At 45.9% G+C, this 23237-nt stretch overlaps 1 protein-coding gene across 9 annotated transcripts in view; it reads left to right on the top strand.

Moving 5' to 3' along the window:
* The window catches only part of GRAMD1A (GRAM domain containing 1A), a 1703145-nt gene extending 1680191 nt beyond the window's left edge, over positions 1-22954 (top strand). For all 9 annotated transcript variants that reach the window (XM_069604938.1, XM_069604939.1, XM_069604941.1 and 6 more), the window contains one exon: positions 15578-22954. In XM_069604938.1, coding sequence (XP_069461039.1) covers positions 15578-15658 — 81 coding nt within the window. In that variant the 3' untranslated portion in view covers positions 15659-22954. The remainder of the gene's footprint in view (positions 1-15577) is intronic.
* The last annotated feature ends 283 nt before the right edge of the window (positions 22955-23237 follow it).

The raw sequence follows: 23237 nt of genomic DNA, 5'->3' as shown, positions 1-23237 counted from the left end.
TGATTATCTGAATGAGCTGGTTTGCATAAGCAGCATACGATTGCGTGGTATAAATCAACATAACATATAAATCCTCTGAATCAGTCACCTGGATAGTTTATAGATTCTCATACATTGCATTGTTCTAACCCTTTGTTGGTGGGGCATTGAGTGGTTGACCTCCATGACCTTGGCCTGCAATGTTTAAAAGTAATCCAGACCAATCCTGTAGCTAGGGTCTTTTTTCAACCTGATAAACATTTCCTAGCCAAACTAGCTTTGGGCTCTGTACTTGGAATGACCACTCTTATCCACTTTTATTATCACTCTAAGAGCAGCTCCTCATCACTTACCTCTATAGAGTATGTAAACGGATCAGCTTGGAACTGATGCCACAATTTCCTGAGGCAGTTAAAAAAAACATGTTTGGCAACTGGAAGCAAATATTTAACTAATCATTCTTTTAAAACGGCAAACGACATCTGCGGCTCGTCTATTAGGTGTTGCCTTTACATGTCTGTCTTTTTTTAATAGCATGGCACAGAGAGAGACGACTATGCGTTGCCTGGGAAAGACCTCATGCTGTTGTTATGAGGTTCTTCTACCACACTATCTGAGAGTCCATTAGATCGCTTAGAAGGTGGTGACCTGAGCATCTTGGTTGGGACAGGTGACGAAACGACTCAGAATCCATATTATGAAGTTTAAATATTTCTATTGTATAACCAAAAAATGCCCAGGGATTGGATGAAACTGAAGAAAGGAAAAGGAAAGCTCAGGGTTAGTGACTTAATCAAACCTCCTAGAGGACCATAGTCCTTAAGTCCTTCCCTCTCTCTCTTCTGCTTCATCTGCCAGACGTCAAATGTCCTTCACAGTCTTTGGGATTCAAGTGCCCTAGTGCTTCTTGCTTGACTTTTGTAGTTAAAGAGCTTGGTTTTAGTTACACTTATCAGGATATCATCCCCTTTGTAGCTGCCATCGCAAGCTTCAGTTCTCGAGTGAACCAGCTATGACTACTGTTAGAGCAAAAAAGCAAAAGGGAATGATACGCTTAAGCAAAACAAAATATTGAAGCAATAATACAAATTATTTAGCCTTATCTGACGGGTCAAGTTATAATTTGAATGAAATTGTGCTGTGTCCAAAATATGCCGCATGTGGCCACAAGAAAAAATATTTTTACATGATTTATTATAATAAAAAAATCAACACACCAATGTGACACACATAATCCACCACCAGACACCAGAAAACAGGGACTAAATGAATATATAATATCCAGGCTTTAAATACAATCCCCCTTATTACATTCTACAACAGCCTAACTAGTTTCAGCAACTCTTTCCAATTTGGTCCGCCTTCTCCAGGGTGAACACGGTGAACACATGAACATATTGTAGTACCTAGAAAAAATAATATATTCATGTTAAACATGATCCATGTTGGCCATCTAGAAGGATATTTTGGAAATATTACCTTCAAATCAGATTGTTTAAGAATCAAAAGTGCCACATCAGTAGTCATCCAGGATCTATGTGATCACTGCGCGCCCGTAACTGCGACGGCCGAAAATGCTGGCACCAGTTACGGCATGGCGCAGTGATCATATGGATCACTGTGCCTGCTTCCCCCGGCCTACATTACCCCTCCCAACCCCCCCACCCCACTCACCTTTAGGGGGGCACACGCAGAAGTGTGCCGCCTGCCCCCTGCGATCCCTGCAGCGTCAGCTCTTCCCACTAACATGGTTTAGAGCTGACGTTGCAGGGTGCTTTTTTTTGTTTTCTTTTTTTTTTTCTTAGGTGTCCCCCGCTTTCTGAAATGGTAAGCGGGGACACCCCCACAACCCCCGACCCCTGTTACTGCGCCCAGGTAGAGAGGGGGACACCCCCGCAACCCCTGCTCTGCTTGGGCGCAGTAAATGTCACCCTCATTTTGTGCGCCTCCAAAGTTGCAGTGACTGCGGGGGCGCACAAATAAGGGTGACATTTTTGTACAATACCGTCATCCATAGAACCCCACAACATTCTTGAGAATCAAGTCGAAAGTACACAAATACATATAACTACTGTTGGGGCAGGATAATTACATTCTGGATAACCCTCAGTTATACTAGGTGAGTAAGACCCAATGGTGTAATAAACTGTTATGGTTGCTTTTCCTATCAGTAGAACACAGACTAAGGTAAGCAACAATTACTCTTTAACTTATTTTAATATGGCACAAGGCAGACCAAGCTTAGAAAACAGACAATACACTTATTAAGAATGGCACACAGCTATTCAAGCTAAGTAATGGACCCTCTGACTATTCTGAACATTCTCAAGGCAGTTTCAGGGGAGGCACAACCCAGGGTTACATGTTTAGATGAGCAGCAGCTAATCGAGGGGAGTAAGAGATATATACTTTTTAAAGGAGCTACTAGCAACTTAAAGGTATGTATAAAGCTAAGGCCCTCATTACAACTCAGGCGTTAAGGGTTAACGCCACCGTTAACCCTTAACGCCTGATTCTGATTTTAACGCCTGCTTTTAGCAGGCGTTAAAATCCATGGCGCTATCCGCCATGGTGCTAATTACGCCGCCGTAGTTTACGGCGGCGTAATTAGCGCCTTCCCCACTCCTATTATGCCCTATGGGGCAAAAATGGGAATGGGGAAGGGAAAATGGGAAATGGGGATTTACCGCCCCACTCACCTTGGAATGGGGCGGTAAATCCGCCATCCACCATGGTGTAAACGTAGTTTACACCATGGTGGTAAAGTTGGTGCACTTAGCACCAAGGTTGTAATGACCGCCTAAGACTGTTTTAGAATCTGTATAAAGCAGACCATGGAAAGCAAAACCCAGTGTTACACTTTAAGAATGACACACTGTTATATATATATTTCTGAGGCTTGTTGAATCTGCTTAGATCATATGCTGTGCATAGGCCGACATCTAGTGGAAGCTGCGGAGTATTACAGTTTGTTTTTCGAAACTCGAAAATGGGCGTTGACACAGGGCGTGCCAGTAATACTATCCCTTTTGTGACATCCACTGTACCCATGATCCCTCATGCGTCTAGGACCCTCAGATTGTTTTTTTCCGCCATACTGGTTGGAAGCATTCCACAGAGTTCCCTGGGCTTAGCCATACTTTTGCTAAAATATTGTTATATTTCCCCATTTCTCCACCCCAACGTCGAGTCACCGAACATCCACACTCGATGCCGGCACGGAGAAAGAATCGACCGTCGACAGCTGCACGACGGATTTGGGCCTCGGAAGGCCTCTGGCCTCGGCCCTGCAAGTAGGGAGAGTGGGGGGTGGACATACTCTACACTCTTTTAGTATATAGGTACATTCTTATATATTCCTACACTTATTACCCGCTGCCACAAGGTGCATATGGAGGGTACCCCTTTCCAATTCTGCCCCAAGTGCAACCGCAAGTACCCTTGGGTTGACAGACACGCCACGTGCAATCTCTGCTTACCGAGGGGCCACCCCGAGGCTAACTGCAGAGCGTGTAGTAGGTTCAAACCAAAGGCACTCAAGGACCGTTCGATCAAGCGTTGGGCCCACCAGGCCAGGCGTCAAGAGGCCATGGCAGCAGAAGGCGCCTTCAGCGATGGCAGCGACGCTGTGCTTTCGGACAGCGAGGGCAACGTGTCGTCAATTGACAGCCAAGCGCGAGTCCCCGACCTCGGAAGGTCATCCGGCAGGGCAGCTATGGGGAAGACCCCCGGCGACACTAGCGCTACCCACAGCACTTCCACAAAACACATGAAGTCCAACCGAGACTCGACGCGCACACCGAGTACTCGGAAAGAGGCACATACAGAACGGTCCGATTCGGTGTCCTCTGGACGTTCTCGATCTAGATCGCCGCATGACTCCAGGCAACCATCCACTGTTGCCAGAAGTGACTCGCTCCCCAAGGTAACGGAGGTTCGATCGTCGGAAGACGAAACTGACCTCTATCTCCAGTCCGCACTCCAGGAGTCGGTGTCAACAGGCCGCGCAACAGCTGCTCCCGAGCCCCAAACTCCACTATACAGAGCTAGGGACACTACCCCCGAACCTCGGCGCCAGGCGTCGAAAGTCTCCGGGGGGGGGGCGAAAAAACAGGGTAAACACTATTCCACACACGGGGAAGGTGAAAAACAACAGAGGAAGCAGTCTCAGCCTACTTCCACACCTCAAAAATGTTCTACCCCACTTAAACAGATGGACAAGTCTCAGTCTTCTGTTATCCCAAAGACCCCGGTTCAAACCAGTAGGTCTAGTCCAGATAAGACAGGGAAAGGCCTTCAAGAGAGAATCATTCCCAGTTCAAGAGAGTGGTCTACTGATGACATAGACAGTCATGTCAAGGATGTCATCATTGGCAGATTTCTACGCCAAAAACCCTGAACACTTTCTCTATTTACCCCCGACGGGTCAACTCCGTCAGGCTCTAAGGATCCTATACCGCCAAGTAAGAAGTCCCGGGTTGAAGCTCCTACTTCAGACCCCTTCAGTATACAGCCCTATTCTCAATATCCTTTTATGAGGATCCAGATTTGGGCATGTTGGAAGAACAAACTGGGACAGGCTACTATGGGGATGACGAGGACCAAGAGGAGGAGGAGGACAACCCAGAAACCTACAGGCTAGATTCCACGGTAGATAAAGAACCCCCAGTTACCGACTCCCCTGTCGATAACCAGCCTCTTTTGAATGAAGTGCTGTCCAGAGCGGCAGAACACTTGCACATTGACACCCAGGGTGCTCAGGAAGAGAGGGATTTTGCCGAGGAGTTAGTGGGAGAAAGGAGACCTGTTGCCAGGCAATCCCTATCCTTAAGTCTATTCAAAGGAGGATAGACCCTTCCATTGTTAATCCCTATCCCACTAGGGCCGTAAACCCCAGAGTTGAGAAGCTTTTCAGGGCAGCCCAAACAGACCCACTGTACTTAAGAGGGCATCTGAAACTGGACTCCCTGGTAGTTACTAACACCCGTAAGAGGGCGGGAGCACCCTTGTCATCGTCGGAAGCTCCTCCCGACAAGGAGAGCAAGTAGATTTATGGCTTGGGCAGGAAAGTAGCCTCCACTTCCGCCTACCAGGCAAGGATTGCCAACTCCACCACCCTGCTGGCGAGTTACAACTGCCACCAGTGGGAAGAAGTCGCGGCACTCATAGATTCCGCCCCAGAACCCTTAACAAGCCAATTGGCACGAGTTTCGGCAGAAGGAAGAGCCGTGTCCGGTTGCATATTAAAAGCAACCTTTGATGCCGCGGATAACGCCGGCAGATTGATAGCAGAAGGTACTGTTATCAAAAGGCATGCTTGGTTGCGACAGTCTGGGTTCAAAGCCGAAACCCAGGCTTCATTGATAGACCGGTGGAGCCGGATCTATTGTTTGGTAAGGCGGTCGAGGACGCGCTGAAAAATGCCAAGGACGAGTATGAGACACTCAAATCCCTAGGCCAACTAACCAATAAACCCCCTAACCAGAGAGGAAATGGCAATTTTAGTCGCCCAAGCGGACAAAATTCCCAGAGATGGTCTAACTATTCCCAGGGGCAGGGTACACAATGGAACAACAACAGCCAGCAGTCTAACCAGGGTTATGGCAGGGGTAATAAGAGAGGGCGTGGTAAGGGTAGAGGCAGCCCCAGTAGATGCGGCGGCACGCCTCCACCAAAACAGTGACGTTCCGTTCAGGGTCCCTTCTCACACATCCCCAGTAGGGGGGTGCATTTCCAACTTCACCTAAGCTTGGGAAGGGATCACTTCAGACAGATGTGTGCTGTCCACAGTGTCCGCAGGATACTGCATAGAACTGTTAGAGCATCCCCAAAACTACCCTCCACGACAAAGAATCCATTCTTTGGACCACCAGAAGATCCTCCTCAAGGAGATCGTCAATCTTCTAGCAAAGGACGCGATAGAACTCTTCCCGGGACACCAGGTAAACAAGGGTATTTATTCAGCTTACTTCCTTGTGCCAAAAAAAGATTTGACAATACGCCCAGTATTGGACTTACGGCCTGCAAACAAGTATGTCAAGCCACAAAAATTTTGCATGACTACTCTCCAAGAGGTAATCCCCCTCCTAAAAAAGGGGGATTACATGGCAACATTGGACATGAAAGATGCCTATTTTCATATTTCCATGTTCCCAGCGCACAGAAAGTACTTGCGCTTCAAGGTGGACAGTCGGCACTACCAGTTCAATGTACTGCCCTTCGGGATAGCCTCGGCTCCAAGGGTATTCACCAAGGTACTGGCGGTGGCGGCGGCACACCTACGCAGAGAGGCAATCCCGGTGTACCCTTACCTGGGCGACTGGCTCATCACGGGGGAGACCCCAGTAATTTGCAGAACAAACATTCAAAGGACGATCGACCTCCCCTTCGAATTAGGCTTCTCAATAAACAAGAAGAAGTCAAGTCTGGTGCCAAGCACCTCCAAACAGTGCCTAGGAGCTATCCTAGACACGCAAGAGGGGTTGACCTTTCCATCAGAGGAAAGAATTCGGAATATACTGCTGCAAATTCCGAAATATCAGGCCGGCCGCCAGATAACGGCTCACCTCCTCCACCACACAGCTCGGGGTCTCTGGTCTCACTCAGTAGCCAAGAATCACATCAACCTGCTAGAGCTTCTGGCAGTATTCAGAGCGCTTCAAGCGTTAGAGCCCTACCTGCTGAATCTGTCAATGCATATCCGGACGGACAGCACTACAGCCATGTTTTACATAAACAAGCAGGGAGGGACTCGTTCGCCAAATCTGTCCAAGCTTGCTCAGAACATTTGGATATGGGCACTCAGACGGAAGATCTTCCTGTCATCTCAACATGTTCCAGGGGATCTCAATTCTCTGGCGGACGCTTTGAGCAGAGATCCCCTCCCAGAGGAACACAAATGGTGTCTACACAGAGAAATCGTAGAAGATATTTTCTCTCAGTGGGGTTTCCCCACTATAGACCTATTCGCCACAAGCGAAAACAGACAGTGCCCAGGATTTGCATCCAGGTTCCCCCAGCCTGACTCCCAGGGCAACGCCCTGTGGATGAACTGGTCAGGGATGTTTGCGTACGCTTTTCCACCAACACCCCTCATCAGGAAGATGGTCAACAAGATGAACAGAGAGTCAATGACGCTCGTCCTAGTTGCTCCCATGTGGGCGAGACAACCGTGGTTTCCACACCTACGCAGACTAGCGGTATGCAAACCCATCAGACTCCCGGGCTGGTACAACCTACTGTCCCAGCACCAAGGTCAGACAGTGCATCGTCAACCCAACTCAATGAACCTAGCAGCATGGCTCCTGAGGTCATAGAGTTGGGACATCTCAAATTATCTCAGAGGTGTATGGACATCCTAAAGGAATCTAGGAAGCCAAACACGAGGCACTGCTACTTTGACAAATGGAAACGATTTGTTATCTGGTGCCAGAATAAGCAAGTCAACCCAGTTGATTGCACTCCTTCCACACTTGTCACATACATGCTCCACCTGCTGGATGCAGGACTGGTATTTAACTCACTGAAGGTACACCTGGCAGCGCTGTCAGCATACACCACATCCCATAACAAGGTGTCGTGGTGGAAGATACTAGTGGTTAAAGCTTTCATGGAAGGTGTAAAGAGACTTCACCCTCCTATTTCTAACCCACCACCAGGATGGGACCTTAACCTGGTGCTATCTAAACTCATGGGCCCCCCTTTCGAATCCATGCATAAAAGCAGTCTCAAACACCTGACTTATAAGACGGCCTTCTTAGTAGCAATAACATCTATAAGAAGGGTCAGTGAAATTCAGTCTCTGTCAGTGCAGGATCCATTCTTTACAGTTCATAAAGATAGACTGGTTTTACGTACACACCCTAGGTTCTCACATAAGTTTATTTCTAAATTCCACGTGAACCAGTCCATCGAGCTTCCGGCTTTCTTCTAAGACCCACAAAGCTCAGCTGAGGTGAAACCACACACCCTAGATGTGCTTAGGGCGGTCCTCTACTATGTAAACAAGACCAGACCGCTAAGCAAAACAGATCAGCTGTTTGTCTCCGTAGCTACAGGCAGACAGGGAGATCGCGTCTCTAAAGGTGCCATCTCTAAGTGGATTGTTAACTGTATCCAGCTGTGTTACCCTCTTTCTGAAAGAACTCTGCCTTTCACGTCAAGAGCCCACTCTACTAGAGGCATTGGGGCCACTCTGGCTTTCATTGCAAATGTACCCCTTGACACCATTTGCAAAGCAGCTACTTGGAGCTTTATTCACACTTTTACTCAGCACTACTGCATTGACCCCCATTCCAAGACAGATACTCAAGTGGGACAAGCGGTTTTAAGACATTTATTTGCTCATGACCCTTCTCACATCCCACCTCCTTCTTCTAACACTGCTCGCTAATCTATGCACAGCATGTGATTTAAGCAGATTCAAAAAGCCTCAGAAGAGATACATTACTCACTGTAATCGTATTTCTGATGCTTGTATCTGCTTAGATTCACATGCGACCCACCCTCCCTCCCCTCTGAGAGAAGGCGCATGGATGCTTGTAGTCTTATCTATCTTCTACCTGCTTGGATTATCTGTACTCCCGCTACTCCTCATGCTACCTCATGTCAGAAAAAATACAATCTGAGGGTCCTAGACACGTGAGGGATCATGGGTACAGTGGACGTCACACTAGGGATAGTATTACTGGCACGCCTATGTCGACGCCCATTTTCGAGTTTCGAAAAACAAATTGTAATACTCCGCAGCTTCTACTAGATGTCGGCCTATGCACAGCATGCGAATCTAAGCAGATACAAGCATCAGAAATACGATTATGGTGAGTAAGGTATCATATATATATATATATATATATATATATATATGTATATATATATATATATATATATATATATATATATATATGGTCAGGGGAAGCAAGAAGCAATTGAAAAACCTATTATACACTTATATTTTTTAAGAAATAGGTGAAGCCAACAGCATTACTTTTGGGAAGTGGGTATACCAATTCCCAGGTAAGAACAATAATCGTGTATATATATATACGTTTTAGAAGGGTAAAACACATTCAAAGAAAGTAAGAACTTTAGTAACTGCTCATTTCAGAGGGACAGTTACCAAACCAACTTTTTTACAAGTAAGTAACTTTTAAACACTTGTTATATTTTTCAAACAGAATCCTTTTCTTATCCAGTCCTTCCCTAGTGTATAGCATTTATTTATTTATTTATTTATTTATTTATTTATTTATTGGTTGGTTGGGATTTGTATAGCGCATTACAGCCCAGGGGCATTGAGGCGCTGTCACAGGAAAATGAACGTGAGCTTGATTAAGGGTTACAAAAAAGCTGCCAAAGTTGCTTAGTTACAAGACATTAAGAATGTGCAAACAGTTATCCATAGACAGAAACAGGAGAAGGAAGGCCCCAGAGTTGCACCAGGCTTGGGGTATTGCATGAGTTCTCTCGAAGGCAGAAGAGGGACCCTAGTGGTCTAGGTGCCAGCTGTAGGCAGGGTGAGATAGGGTTCAGTTGCAGAAAAGAGTTCCTGTAGAAGTCTCTTCAAAACAAGTAGTTCACTTAAAAAACCCAGTTGATTAATTCCTTGTCATGAAGACTGAAGGCAGGACACTGGAAGGGAATTTGCAGCAGGGAACAACGTCGAATACTCCAGGCAAGGGTTTCTTTGCAGATGGATGCGGCTCTGTGGTTTTGGCACCCTTATCAGCAGCCAGATGAACACATTTTGCCGGTGGGATTCTCATCCCTCTCTCTGTCCTGCACTCTGGTGAGGGGACCTCAGGGATTCGGGATTCAAATGGTGTCTCTGGAGAGCCGAGAGGAGTTCACCAAAGTTTCGGATGGATTTGAACTTCGGAAGACCATGCACGGCACACTGGCTTGAGTTCGCGGGAGTATTGGAGTATTGCAGCTCAGTAAGGCCATAGCTCCTCGCGGGATGGCTCAAAATGCAGGTCCTCTTGATACTAGTGGATCTCACTAGCCTCTGGGCAGAAATCGTCACGTTCAGGACCCCCAGGTCGATTGGAAGGAAGGGTTCAGGTAGGCTCCGGATACACAGCAGACTCTGCGGTGGCTGGAAATCGTTCTGGTCGTCGTTTTTTTCATCTTCCTCTTCGTTTCAGCTCCAGTGGTCGACTTGTCAGCAGCTTCCAGGTTCTGAGTATTTAACAGGAACTACAGCACAACTTCTGCATTCTCCCCCTGGATTTTACAGCAAGGGGCTGTCTGGCTGTCCAGTTGGGACAGCCAGCCCAGAACTGGAAGTTGGTTTCCTTCAAGCAAGGTGAAAGACAAAGGGCTGCAGAGTTTTGGACTCCTCCCTCGCTTGTTGCCTTCCCAGACACACTGGAGCCTAGGTAGGGAATCCAAAGTATTCCCGCTGAAGACAACACTTCCACTGAGGTCCTTCCCACCTAGAATGGCAGGGGGATACCTCAGAAACAGCAAGCACACAAGAAATGGCGAAGAAAGATTTTAGAAAAATGGCGTCCCTTCTGTGCGGGTAATAAAGACAAAAAGTAAAACTACTGCCACCAGCCATTCATGTAAAACTCTCAATTGTAACAAAATGTTACCAGGTAAGTAAGACAGCCCTCCACATAAGGTAGGATGTGCTGGCTCACTTATATAAAATGTAAAGGGGATGAAAATCCCTCTTTACTACTTGGGAACTGTAGTTCACCCAAGTATAGGAAAGAGAAATAACAGGGGAGCCCAAAGGGGCAGCCCAAGCCCAACAGCTTTAGGAAACTAACTTCAACCATTCACGATAGAGAGACATACAAAGGTCAACCATAAAATGAGTAAAAGACTAAGGGGGTCATTACAACTCTGGCAGTAGGGGGTTAACGGGGCCGGTAGAGCTGCCGGCTCCATTAACCCCGTACCGCCTCATTACGAGGTCCGCTTGCGGGACCCGCTAAGGACGCCTGGTCCAGCATGCTAACAACGGGCCTTTCATTAACAGGCCCGTTGTTAGTATGCTCCCCATTCCCATTGAGCCCTATGAGGGTTCGAATGGGGATGGGTTCCTGGAATGGGGAAATACCAGGCCCTCCAAGGTCGGAATGGTCGGCATTTCCCCATTCCAGGAACCCGGACCCAGTACCCGGAATGGGGGTAGCCATGCCGCAAATAACGAAAGAGCTCTCTTACAAAGTAGCATTCCTAATTGCAATCACATCCACTGTGGATCATACTTTACTTTTGGCAGCTCTCTTCTTTTTGGATTTACAGATCTGTTCTAGCTTAGTTCCGTTCCTATCTGTCTAACCATAAATATTCGGTATCTTGGGCAGGGAAGTACTCTGACACCTTGCATGCTGTTCACCAAGTCACTGTCTTGGGACCCTTTATTTTTTCTCTATACCTCTGTTAGGGAGAATTCTGCTTAATTCCTCCCACCTTGGAGACCCCTAGCTCTTCTGCCGGTCTTTAGGATGTTTTAATTTTAACCCTGGAGTGAGTGAGCCCTTTTTCTCTCTCATGTGTTTTGACCTGATTTGGATTGTTTCCTTTGTTTTTTAAATCTGACAAACTCCATAGGCATCTACTTTTTGTATGGTGACACAGAGCACCTTCAGTGCAGTGTTACAGAGAAATCTTTTTAGATTTCTTACAAGGTTTAAATAGCTTTTTTTGGGTAAGCTACTGTTCCCAAGAATAGTGAAATTAATTTGACTTTACTTACCTTTTCTCTGTAGGTCCTGCACACACCATCGTATGTGGAGTGCTGGCAGGTTGCTTAGTAGCCCATTTTCTTACCTACTCATGTAACATTTTTTCTCCGGCATTGGCTCTGGCATGGATTCACATGCTCATGAATGTTCCCCGTCGTTAAGCTGGGAATCCTCGGTAAAAGAAAAAACTGTTTCAGTTTCGTTTCTAAACTGTCTTTTTCCTATAAACCAATCACTGAGCTCTGGGTCATACTGTCCCCAGCCAATGACTGTCCTCTCCCTAAGCCCCTCCTCAGACAGCTATCTTCAGATTCTTTCTGCACGTTCAAGTGTTGGGAGTCCTCATGTTTCACTCTTCAAGCTTTCTGTGTTTTTTCGCGTTTTCGGATTTTCGGTAGGAAAACTCTGTTTTCGGTTCATTCGAGCCTGTGTGCTCCATCGATTATCCTTCAGATAAATAGGGACCCGTTTTTCACCATCTTTCATCGCCCCTCAGGACAGAGCTTCCCTCTTCAAGCTGTGCACCGGCTGCGGTTTGCGGAGTGTTTTCAGGGATGATGAGCATTCCCAGTGACTGTATTGTCTACACCCAACGCATAAAGAAGAAGATTGTGAAATCTGCCGTGGCTTCACCAAGCGCACAATGAAGGCTTGACACGTCGGTTGGCGGCGTGGCTCAAGACCAGGGCTTCTACCGTGGGTGATTCACGGGGGAATGCCTCTTCCGGATCCAGCCAACCAGAGCAGCCATCTAATTCCTTTAAGGGTGCTCCATCTGTGGGGGCCCAACACAAGGCCAAGCACCGCGCATCCGCTTCCGTTGGGCTCAACGCATCAGCATGTCCCGCAATGGTCAGGGCGTGTTCATTGTCTCCGTCTGCCTCCATCTCCAGCCACTGTTCCAACTCTCCGTCCAAGAGAAAGTGCAGGACAAAGTGTCCATCCTTGCAGCAAAGACCCATGCGGTCCTGAACAAGACGTCATTCTTCCATCGAGATGGTTGCTGCCGCCCTCTCCCGCTTCCACCTAGGAGGGAGGCTGAGGCAAAGCCTGTGGAGAAGACTCAGGATAAGAGGATGCTGGAACGTAGCCCGGGACCGACCGCTTAGGACCCGAAACAGGGGGGGGCGGGGGCAGAACACCAAGGTACGGACATTTGTTCATCCGACGATGAGGAGATACTTTTAGTCCACACCGCCCATGGTGGTAACGACAATGGTAACGTCGAGTAGGCGCCCGCCAGAGGTGACGACGAGAATGTCGACTGGGATGACGACATGGGCACTGAGCCCAGCGACCCTGTCCTCCAGGTGCCTCTGAGAGACATATAGCAGGATATCCTCTCGACCCTCCACATGGTGGTATCGGAGATCCAGAGGAGAATGCCAACAATGCCACCAGCGGTAACTCCTTTGACACCGGGGCAACCACCGTTAAAGAGTAGGAGGAGCCATCCTACACCTCCATTCCAACCGTCGCTGCCCCCTCCCCTAGGGGAACGGACACAGCTACAGCGGACAGAGACGACGACGGCCGGATAGGAGATCGTGCATCACTGCCGCCGAAAGCTTCTCCACCGGATAGAAGTGGGATCCTTTTATTCCATGATCGCCCGTGCGTCGGAGCTCCCGCCTGCCCCTCTGCATCTCTTCTCTTGGTCCTACTGCCACTTAACGTGCTACCAAATCTGAAGATGGCTGCCTGATGAGGGGCTTAGGTAGAGGGCAGTCATTGGTTGGGGGCAGTATGATCCAGAGCTCAGTGATTGGTTTATAGGAGAAAGACAATTTAGAAACGAAACTGAAACAGTTTTTTCTTTTACCAAGGATTCCCAGCCTGATGACGGGAATCCATGCCGGACCCATGCTGGAGAACAGTTACAGGTAAGTAACTTGTTTGTTATGTTACCCTCACTACATAAAATGGCTGGTGGCAGTGGTTTAATTTTTCCTATCATTGTGCTTTTCTACCGCAGGCTGAATCCTCCGCTGCAGTATAGCACCCAAGGGTGACCCATTTTATGAAAATGGCCCCAGTCTTTTTTCGCCATTTTCTGTTTGTGAGGTCTTTCTTGGGTTTTACTCTGCGCGCCAAGCCAAGTTTGAGCCCTTTGTTAGTTTTGCCTTTGGCAGATTTCTGTACTGAAACCCGCCTCTGGCACCAGTGTGTATGGAAGGGCAGAATGTGAGGGAGGTTCAGGAACCCAGGATATGCCTCACTGCAACCAGATAGAAGCCAGCTGGACCACTCTTCATCTAACCAAAGGTACTGTTCTGGCGTGGAGTGTATCTCAGTGTCTTAAGCTTTGCTCCTCTCAGTTGAGACTTGCAGTAGCTACTTTGCTAGAGTTCATTTCAGCTCTACCCTTCACAAGTGTAACAGCTTGTCACCCTACAGTGATTTTACTTCAACAAACTCTCTTAACTTTGTGCAAGACTTTGTTATCTAAGAAGTGCCTCAGCTCCATAGACTGTGCTCAAATTGACTTTGGCTGTCCTGGCTCCCTGCAGAATCTTCTAGTCCATTTGACTTTGATACTTACTGTCCCTCAGAGGAGATAACTTGGTTTTAAACTATTATTGCTGGGAAAGGTTTTTGTCTAGACTTCATTGGAAGATGTAAGTGCTCACATGCTCTGAGAACCTGTTTAAGCTTTTTCCTTCCCTTAACCTTTTCTTTATACAAACCTCAGAATCTACAAAGTGTACTAGTGATATATAAATGCCATTACTGGCCTAGTTAGTGAAGTCACCTCACAGTGTAGGAAGTGTGTAAAAATCATCTCTAAAGAGTATCTACTAGCTTAGTGTTGATTCTGGAAAAATATTTTAAAGCATATTTAATTGTTACATATATCGCCCCTTTTTAAAGAATGCTTATTTAAAAACTGCTGTTAAATAAAAAAAAACATTTTTTCATAACTAAAGCCTTGAGTGTAAGTGTTACTTGGATACTTGTATTTGTGGATTTCGTTGCTACAGTTCATATTTGCCCCCCTTGAGATAAGCCTGGCCCCTCTTGCAATAAGCCTGGCTGCTCAGTCACACTACCATCTTGTGTAGTACAGGCCTATACCAAAAGGTGGGTTACCTAATACCAAGAGGACAAAGATGGTGTAGTCTCCCACAGGGTTACTACATCAATTATTGCTTTAGAGTTAGTGTGGGCCAGATGTTTGGCCAAAGTGGCCACGTTTGGTGAGTTACTTCACCATGCTGTAGCTTTGATCAGTTTGCTAAATAAATATTCTTTAAAAATGCATAATTTGGTAAACATTTTCTCAAAATTCTACTGAAACCGTCGCCCACAAAAGTAAAAAATCGCCATTTCTGACCGTGGGTCATATTTTCATTGTTGCCTGAGAGAATGATATGCCCCAGTGCAACCGTGATAGTTTCTCTCTTTGAAGTGGCAGGATAGATTCAAATAATGGGCAGAATATGCCAAACCTAGAGGAGGAACAAACTAGTCTAGTGGGGGTACATATAGTTAGCTAGTGGTTGAAAATTTTGACATGGACATACAGTTGAGGGTCATTTTCTTTGTGTTTTCTGGTGTCTGACAAGGAGATAGAGGGGCGTATCTCTCATCGAGCAGGATATTGTCTGTGGTGGAGGCATGTTGACTGCAGAGGGCAATGGATAGCTCGGGAGGATAGCTCTGGGGCAACACGCAAGACGACGCAGAGCAACACAGGTTAGATCCCCGGGTTTGCGTTTAGAAACCTCTGGGTATTAAGCGCGTTATAAATAACCAATAATAATAATGGACAGGGAGATAAGAGTGCTGGGGCAGAGGAGATTGTGGATAGAAATACATAGAGAGATCACGTGGGAAAAGTCAGAGGAAATGCCAGAGAAAGAATTTCTAATCTGTAACAGTCTCTCTTCTTACAGATGAAGCTGTCCTTGGAGAAGCTACATCAAGGCATTGCAGTGGTGACGGAGCCCCCGTTGGAATCTGACTCTTTATCCTGAGTGTCTCCTCCACCAGTTTGCGTAACTGAGCGACGTGCAACTTGAGGAGTTGGTGGTGTTGGGGAGTGGGATCATACGTTTCCCACATGCCAGATTGGATTTGGAGCAGTGCTTGTAAGGCCAATTCGACAAACATTGGGGAAAAAGGTTCCTTGGAGACTAAACACCCATGAACCCCTCCTTGTCCACTTCCTGTTCTTTGGAGATCCTGTAAGCACTTGGACCGATGGGATGGAGGAGCTGGGACGTTCAGGCCTTCATTTGCAGTCTGTTTTGTTATAGGTTTGGCGTTACTATTTCTCATGTCATAGCTGAATGGTGGCTGCAAGTGAGAGGAGAGATTTCCTTCGTGTATTCTCTGGTATGCCATGATGCAGCTATTCCACAAGGTTCTCCAAATGAACTGATTTGTACTGCTTCATTTCAGGGGTCATCACACAAAGATGCCCATAGACAGTGTTTCATATTTCACTGTGTGCAGGAACATGGCCTGCATACTATGTTTTTTTTTTTTTTAAACCTGGATGAAATTGTGATGGGTTTGTGTTCTAGGAACACTCCTCCCCTCGTCCGCAGGACATGGCATTCTGATGAGTTCAACTGAGCCCAAACCAAGAGAAGAGGTGGCATCCAAGGATGCAGACTTGAAATCAAAGACAAGAGGCTGCGACTTAATTTAAGGACATGTCAGAGGCCCTGCATTGGAACTGCACAGCACTTTGTGAAGGGGACCGCGTGCGTGCTTGTGTTGGAATGAATCATGACTGTAGATGAGAGAATGGAAGATGGGGACTTGTCTCAGTTTCTTGTTGTGTTACCAGTGGATTTTATTTCCAATGACTTGAATGCACCATGCTGGGAGAGGATCAGGATGCTGTAGCCATCTGTGAGGGAAAGCCTGAGTCCCGGGGATAATCAAGCCCAGAATAAGAGTGTATTAAGCACTAGTCCTCTACTGTTATGGCAGCAATGTTTGGGGGAGATTGTGAGTTCCCTGGTAAACTTTTGCAGAGCTCTGGGGCCAAATTCAGAACGCAAGTTGGGAGACTTGGTTTAGTTATAAATAGAACTATTGATACTCCTCCTTCTGATCTTTCCCCTCTCTTTAACCTCTATCTTTGTCTTCTTAGCTCTCCTCTCTGTAGCTTAACCTTTGGATGTTTCCTGGTTTTGCCCGCAGGTCCCACACCCGTGTGAGTAAGTGGACCATTGTTGAATAAATGTTAGGGCTCCGGATGAGGGAAAGAATGTGGGAAGGGAGACTAAAATATAATGCCAGGATGGTGAGTGAAACAAAACGCCCAACGTAGGTAGTCGGTCCAGTTGATATTCAAGTTAAAGGGGACAGGAGAAATTCATAGCTGTTTATAAGTTAGACAATAGTCACAGACCATGTTGTGTCTTTGTTATTGCAACTGGAAAGAAAGTGTTATTACTTTGTGTCTACTGTGTGTCAATGTTAAAAATTACCGGCCACCCTAGCCAACTGAGGTAGCGTCACAAATCTGTTTTACCTTTGGTGGACTCATTTCAAAGAGCTGCTCTGTGGTTATGAAGTGGGCACGAATTCAACGATCCAAGTCTTGAGTCTTTGTTGCTCTTGAAACTTGGTTTTACCGTTGACTAGTTGGGTTGCCGCTCAGCCGCTGGTCTTCCAAGCATAGATTAGTCAGACATGTAAACACATGGACTGGCCAGTTCATAAGCTTCTGTTAAGCTTTGAGACAGAAGCAAAACCATATAAATAGTTTGAATTTTTTTGTTTTTTATTGGAAGAGAATTTTCCCGCCAGGGTACCACTTGCGCGTTCACCCTGGAAAGAAAGTTATGGTAGGCTTAGAGTGTCTGAACTCTGAAAGCCAGCTCCTTTGATGCGTCTGGAAGCCACTTTGTATGCTGGAACCGGATCCACTTGGACCCTGTCCTAATTCTGTTATGAATGAGGACACTGGCAGAAATCAGGGATTCCATGCTTCTTTGCAGTGCCCTGATTTGAGCACCACATTGGTTCTGTGAACCAAGCCTCAACCAACCAACTCATAATATTTAATAAGTAAGTTCCTATTTAATAAGTGGAGCTCTGGTTATGCCTTTACTGCTGCTCCGAACGCAGCACAGACACTTTACTGTACTAATGTCACCATTGGACAGGACTTCCTTGCAGAGCAGATGTGGTAGTAACAGGGTGTAGAACTGTTTACTGCTTGCTGGTCCTGTTGCACTGTGATAAGGGGACTTTCAAAATAGGTTGAAGCCAGTGGAAGGCAGGTGTGTTGGTTATGTTGGGGGCGGGGGGTGCACTAGGATTTGGGAGTATATAAGAAATAACTTATTAATCAATATTTATTTTGTCTGATGTGACTGATTTTATGGCTTGCAATTGCTCTTCTTTTTGATACTGTAAGTCTGCACCCCCGCGCTCCCAGTGGACAGTGAGACTTGGATAGCCAAGCCCTAGTCTAATCGTACTACTGAATTAGTGGATTCCAATATGGTGGGAGCTATGCTTCAGGAAACCCGCTGCGCTAGGGAGGGTGTATGGTGCTGTAAATGGGAGACAAAGTTCACATAACACTGATGGACTGGCGTGAGATATGCAGAAGTAGAGTAGGCTGCATTCAGGATCCTCTAGTTGGGGAAAGAGTGGGCATTATTTTTTCAATTTTATTTAAGTAGGTTTTTATATGGAGGTGATACACGGTTATGCCCTGAAAGGGCAATGAAATGCAACCCAGTACTGGTAGTTACGGTGTAATCTTCTCTCCCCGCATCCACGATTGGACCTTGGGATGTCACACGAGAAATATTTTGCACGTTTTTGTGGCAAACCCAGACCCACCTTCAGATATGAGCACTGCGAGATATAGCCCCTCTCGCTGCTCCTTAATTCATTTGCTGTACATGACCTCTGTTTACAACTCCAAAGCCAGTGGCCTTTTTAAAATCAGCATTTTTGACCATTCCCAGTGCCCACAGAGTCCTGGGTGCACTGCACTCCATGACTAATCTAGCCGCGAGTAGCTGAAGACGTCATCATTTGGCCCTATATTACCTGCTTAGTTGTGGGTTTTCCTTCCCCTACAGATTCCGAACAGTAGTTCCTTTTAATCACACTTGTGTATCCTTTCCATGAATTTGACTGATATAAAGTAAATTATGGTTTTCGGTGTAAAGGGCATTTAGAAAATGGCTAAATGGGCAGACTAGAGTGGTAGATGTTCTTCTGGAGCAAGCTTGGAAGTCCTCATCCATCAAATTCTAAGTCCTTTGTTAATAGTTTTCTTCCATCTAAGGGACCCTAACATTGTGTGGGCAACTGTAACACGTTAAGAAGGATGGAAATTCAGGAAATACTAAGTTCTGTCTGTACATCCAGAAAGCTGGGCTTGCGTTGAAAAAGCCGGTCCTCCATGTCTCTTTCCAGATATTCCTTGCAGACATTAGAGCAAAAGGTTTGGGTCTTCTAAGGTAGAATGCGGCTTGCATCTACAGTATACAGAATAATGTGCTTACTAAGCAACTCTCACCTGTACACAGGTAGGCATGTTCATGGTTCTCGTCAAGGTGCCGGCGGGTTTGACCTTTCAATCATGGTTCGTTTCCACCACCTGGAGAAATGTTTCTCTATCTTTTTCTTGCCCTTCCACAATCTTCTGTTTGTGTCTCTGCTCCTGAAAGACTTGGAATATTTGTTTTCAATTCTTGCTAACATGTTGTGGCTATCCAGAGTGGCCAACTGAATAAGGGGGGGGGGTGGTTCGACGGCCAATCATCCGACAATCTAAATCAAGATGGTTACATTTAAGTTGCTCAAAATGCTTCTGTATGCATTTCACTGATCTTGCATTGACTCCTACACCTCTGACCTCAGTTCTGCCAGGTGTCAGTTGCATGAACTTTCCTTTGGTACTGTCCAAATGCACCTCACATTCATAATGCCCCTTGCATGACCCACATCATTGAAGGATACAATGGGATTCCTTACTCGCTCCTCTCAAACATGCCAGAGTCTAACTGAGCCTCATGTCGAGGAAGGCTCTTTCTTTCCCACATCAAGCTGTTGAACACATAGGATCCACACTGATTTCCAATCACTACCCACATACACATGGAGGTGCATCAGCAAATACAACAACGACGCGCTAGTAAATGTTGAGGCTCACTTACTACCTTAACAACAGACTTCATATATCTCATTATAACATGCTTGCCCCTGTGTCTCTGCCTTCCTACACAAGGCAGCACGTCTGATTTCTATGCCACAGCCCTCACACAAATCAATGAAGCCTCAATCATTTCTGCATCACTGCCTTCATACACATTGAGGACTCATTAATCCCTACACAGCAACACTCATACGCATGCAACATCACTGTTTGCAACATGCCTGCCTTTATTCATTCTAACATCAGTGCCCGATAACCTCGGTCAGATCCTCATTTACTTCTAAATCACTGCCTTCAATCTCATCAAAAGTCTCTCCCCCATTTATATGGACCTCACATACCTCTCCTCGTACACACTGAAGTCTCACTGGCTTCCAGATCACTGCCAGCACCTCGTTGGAAGTGTTACTCGTGTCCATGCTATTGTCTGATGCATATTGTATTCCTCCTCATGCCACGTTATTGGTCGTATTCGCATCATTGTGGTTTCATTCATCTTTCTCATTGGCCAACCCACTTTATCAGCGTCTTCTTTCCCAGTGACCCATGGACAAGTCAATGGCAACATAAACATGAATGGGGTGATGCGCATTGGTACATCAAAGTCCTAGTTTAGCTCATTTGTATCTGATTCTGACATGCACAACAAAGCTCATGTCATTTCAGTAGACAGAAAATCTAATTTTCACATTAATACATACCGTGGTACTTACCTGTGCTGTGGGATCCCCGAATCCTTCCAATTTAGGCCAATCTTATTATTAAAGGTTTGAGTTCCATTTTAAGGCCATCTCATTTCCCTCATAGCCAAATGCATAGGACATGGATTTGTAGCTAGGTATTTCCGCAGTGCGATTGCCCAGGAAAAAAGTAAAATATGACACAACAGAAATTCTACATTTCAGTGCCACTGTAGTAAGTCTCCCATAATGCATTCCAGAGTTGTAGATGAAAATCACAAATTATTTGCTCATCAGTGGTGTTGGTAGTTGTAATGGGCTTAGGTTCCTTTTCCAATCTCTCTTTTGCTTTCTTGATTCTGTCAACAGTGGTAACAAGCAGGCCCCCCAAGTGGGTTCACAGTTACTGGGCTGGTCCCAGTCTGAATGAAAATGTTCGGATCAGTATCGTTTTACAGAAATTTCAATTGTCTTGCTTTTCTTGTTTTAGTTTTTTAACTCGTTTTTCTTCCAGTTGATCCTTATGATGGATGCCTGTGCCTTCTAAATGATGCCTCAGGGCACTGTAATGCATATTGTCATCCACTTGAATGTTATTTTGGCTGCTGTTGAGGTGGGCCTAAGCACCTCTTGAGTTTACATCAATGTGGCACTCTGCAGTGGTCTGCAACATGTGGCATTCCAGATTCTTTGGACGGCAACTCCCTTCAGCATTAGCCAGCATAGCCAATGGCATAAGATCATGGACGTCGTAGTCCAAAACATCAGGAGAGCCACCAGGCAGACCCCCGGTCCAAAGGGTCAATGCAGCCTCTCATTCTGCTTCGTGTTCTGGTCTGAATGCAAACTGATTGCCTCATCTGGATCTGATGACCTCTGGGAGATACAGATCATGTTTCTGATAATCTGCCATGAGGCTTTGCCACCTGCTACGACTATGGAGTCAGCGTTGCTTTGTGCTCCTTGTAATATCAGCCCTAGGACAGCTCTTCTCTGCTACCCCGAAGTTGTGGCCCTGATAAGGGGCCAATGGGTTGCAACCAAGACATCATTCCATTGTTGTAGACTGCAGCCCCTCACCAAACCGCTACTGGCAGGTTTGGTGTAGTGGCCATTTGCCGTAGATAACTTTTCATGATCTGAATAGTTGTTATGCAGATCTATACATTCAGGGATTATGTTCCAGTAAGTTATTTGGTAACCTTTCAAGCCAACATTGAATATGGATGAGGTGCAGTTACTCGGAGCCAAATGCAAGCAAGCTTTTCAGTCACCCATCAAGCTTCTTTCTCACATCTCTATGCATTGTAACCTTTATGCTTAGGAGTAATGTATCACCTTTATAAACCAATCTATCATCAGAGGCTAAAATCAGCTGCAACTCAAGACATCTTCAGGTTTCTGCTTTTCACAGTCAGGTTCATATTGCCGACTGCAGGTTGTGCAAGAGTGGGTTTGATGGGAGCTGCTAGCGGTAGACATTGCAACACCAGCCATACATATGCAGATGTGGACTAGCTTCCAGGGGAATGTACATATCCTCTGAAGGCCAGTCCTTCTGAAAGCCCATAGTGCTGTGGCAGCTAGTCACATGGCAGGCTCAGCCTGAAAGGATGGTATCAACTTTCTGTCTCAGAGGCATTACAGTATATTTTGAGTTGTAGAATCTAAACCACAAGATGGCAACAAAAGTGTTCACAGCGCATGGGGTTACCAAATGGACTATGGGGGGCATAGTTGACTTAAAAAAAATCTTGAAAATAGATGATCAGATTTTGTTGTTATCGAGAACTAGTGCCAGGCCTGGTGGTAGGTGGAGTCCTTTGGTGAGTGTCTCACAAATCCACGATTGTGCGGCCATGTGACTCCGAGGGAAGATATTTCTTATTTAATTGGGCATTTTGGGACAAAGGGAGGTGATACAACTGCACAGTGATACGTGTGTGTGGGGCTGGCGGAATTTCTGATATGGCGGCAGGGCTGCCATGGACTTCCAGGCTCTCAGTTTATTTATGACTTATGATTTGACGTTCAGACATATTTTTTTATCTGGATCTGCAAGCACCAGAGCTGGCGAACTATTGCCTGTTCCAGGCATGTGGGCCAGGATCTTCTTGTTCCCGTCATTTTTGCACAATGTTAATGTACTGTCACTTTACCTGTGAGCAGACCCTCCAGGCCTTGCTAGTGCTGTATTGAATCTGTTCAGTCTTGTTTGTGTTTTTTTTTTTTTTTTTGGCTAGGAATTCTTCTCCAGCCACACACACACACTCACACCACTTTGTATTCTTTCCTTTACTGATTTCCTTGTTTTCAAACATTTTATGTGATTCTGTAACGCGAAAGAATGCAGTATTAGGATCCGAAATGTGAATGTTCTGTTCCACGACAATGTCCGCTAATATTTATTAGAGGTTTTATTGTCTTATTAAAAAGGAAAAGGAGCAAAATGAATGTGTCATTGGTTATTGATTGATGGTTTGTCCTGCTCAATTGTGTCTTTCAGCTACCTTCACTCGTATTCTTTAGGCTAGGACCAGCTAGCTCCCTTATGCCCCCAAGGAACTAAATGTTACTGTAGTCCCATTTCAAACCCCTTCACATACTTTAATAACCTTAGATTCTAGTGTGTGGATTCAGAAATTGCATCCTGCTTTTACCAAAATGAATATCATACGTATCAAGCATGTGCCTTTATGGATTTGCTTCTTAATGTGTAATCCCAAAGCCCAG

This window comes from Ambystoma mexicanum, chromosome 1p, assembly GCF_040938575.1.
Source record: "Ambystoma mexicanum isolate Mex_15411 chromosome 1p, UKY_AmexF1_1, whole genome shotgun sequence".
NCBI classification, from domain to species: Eukaryota; Metazoa; Chordata; class Amphibia; order Caudata; family Ambystomatidae; genus Ambystoma; species Ambystoma mexicanum.
This window is presented reverse-complemented; position numbering and strand designations above follow the sequence as displayed.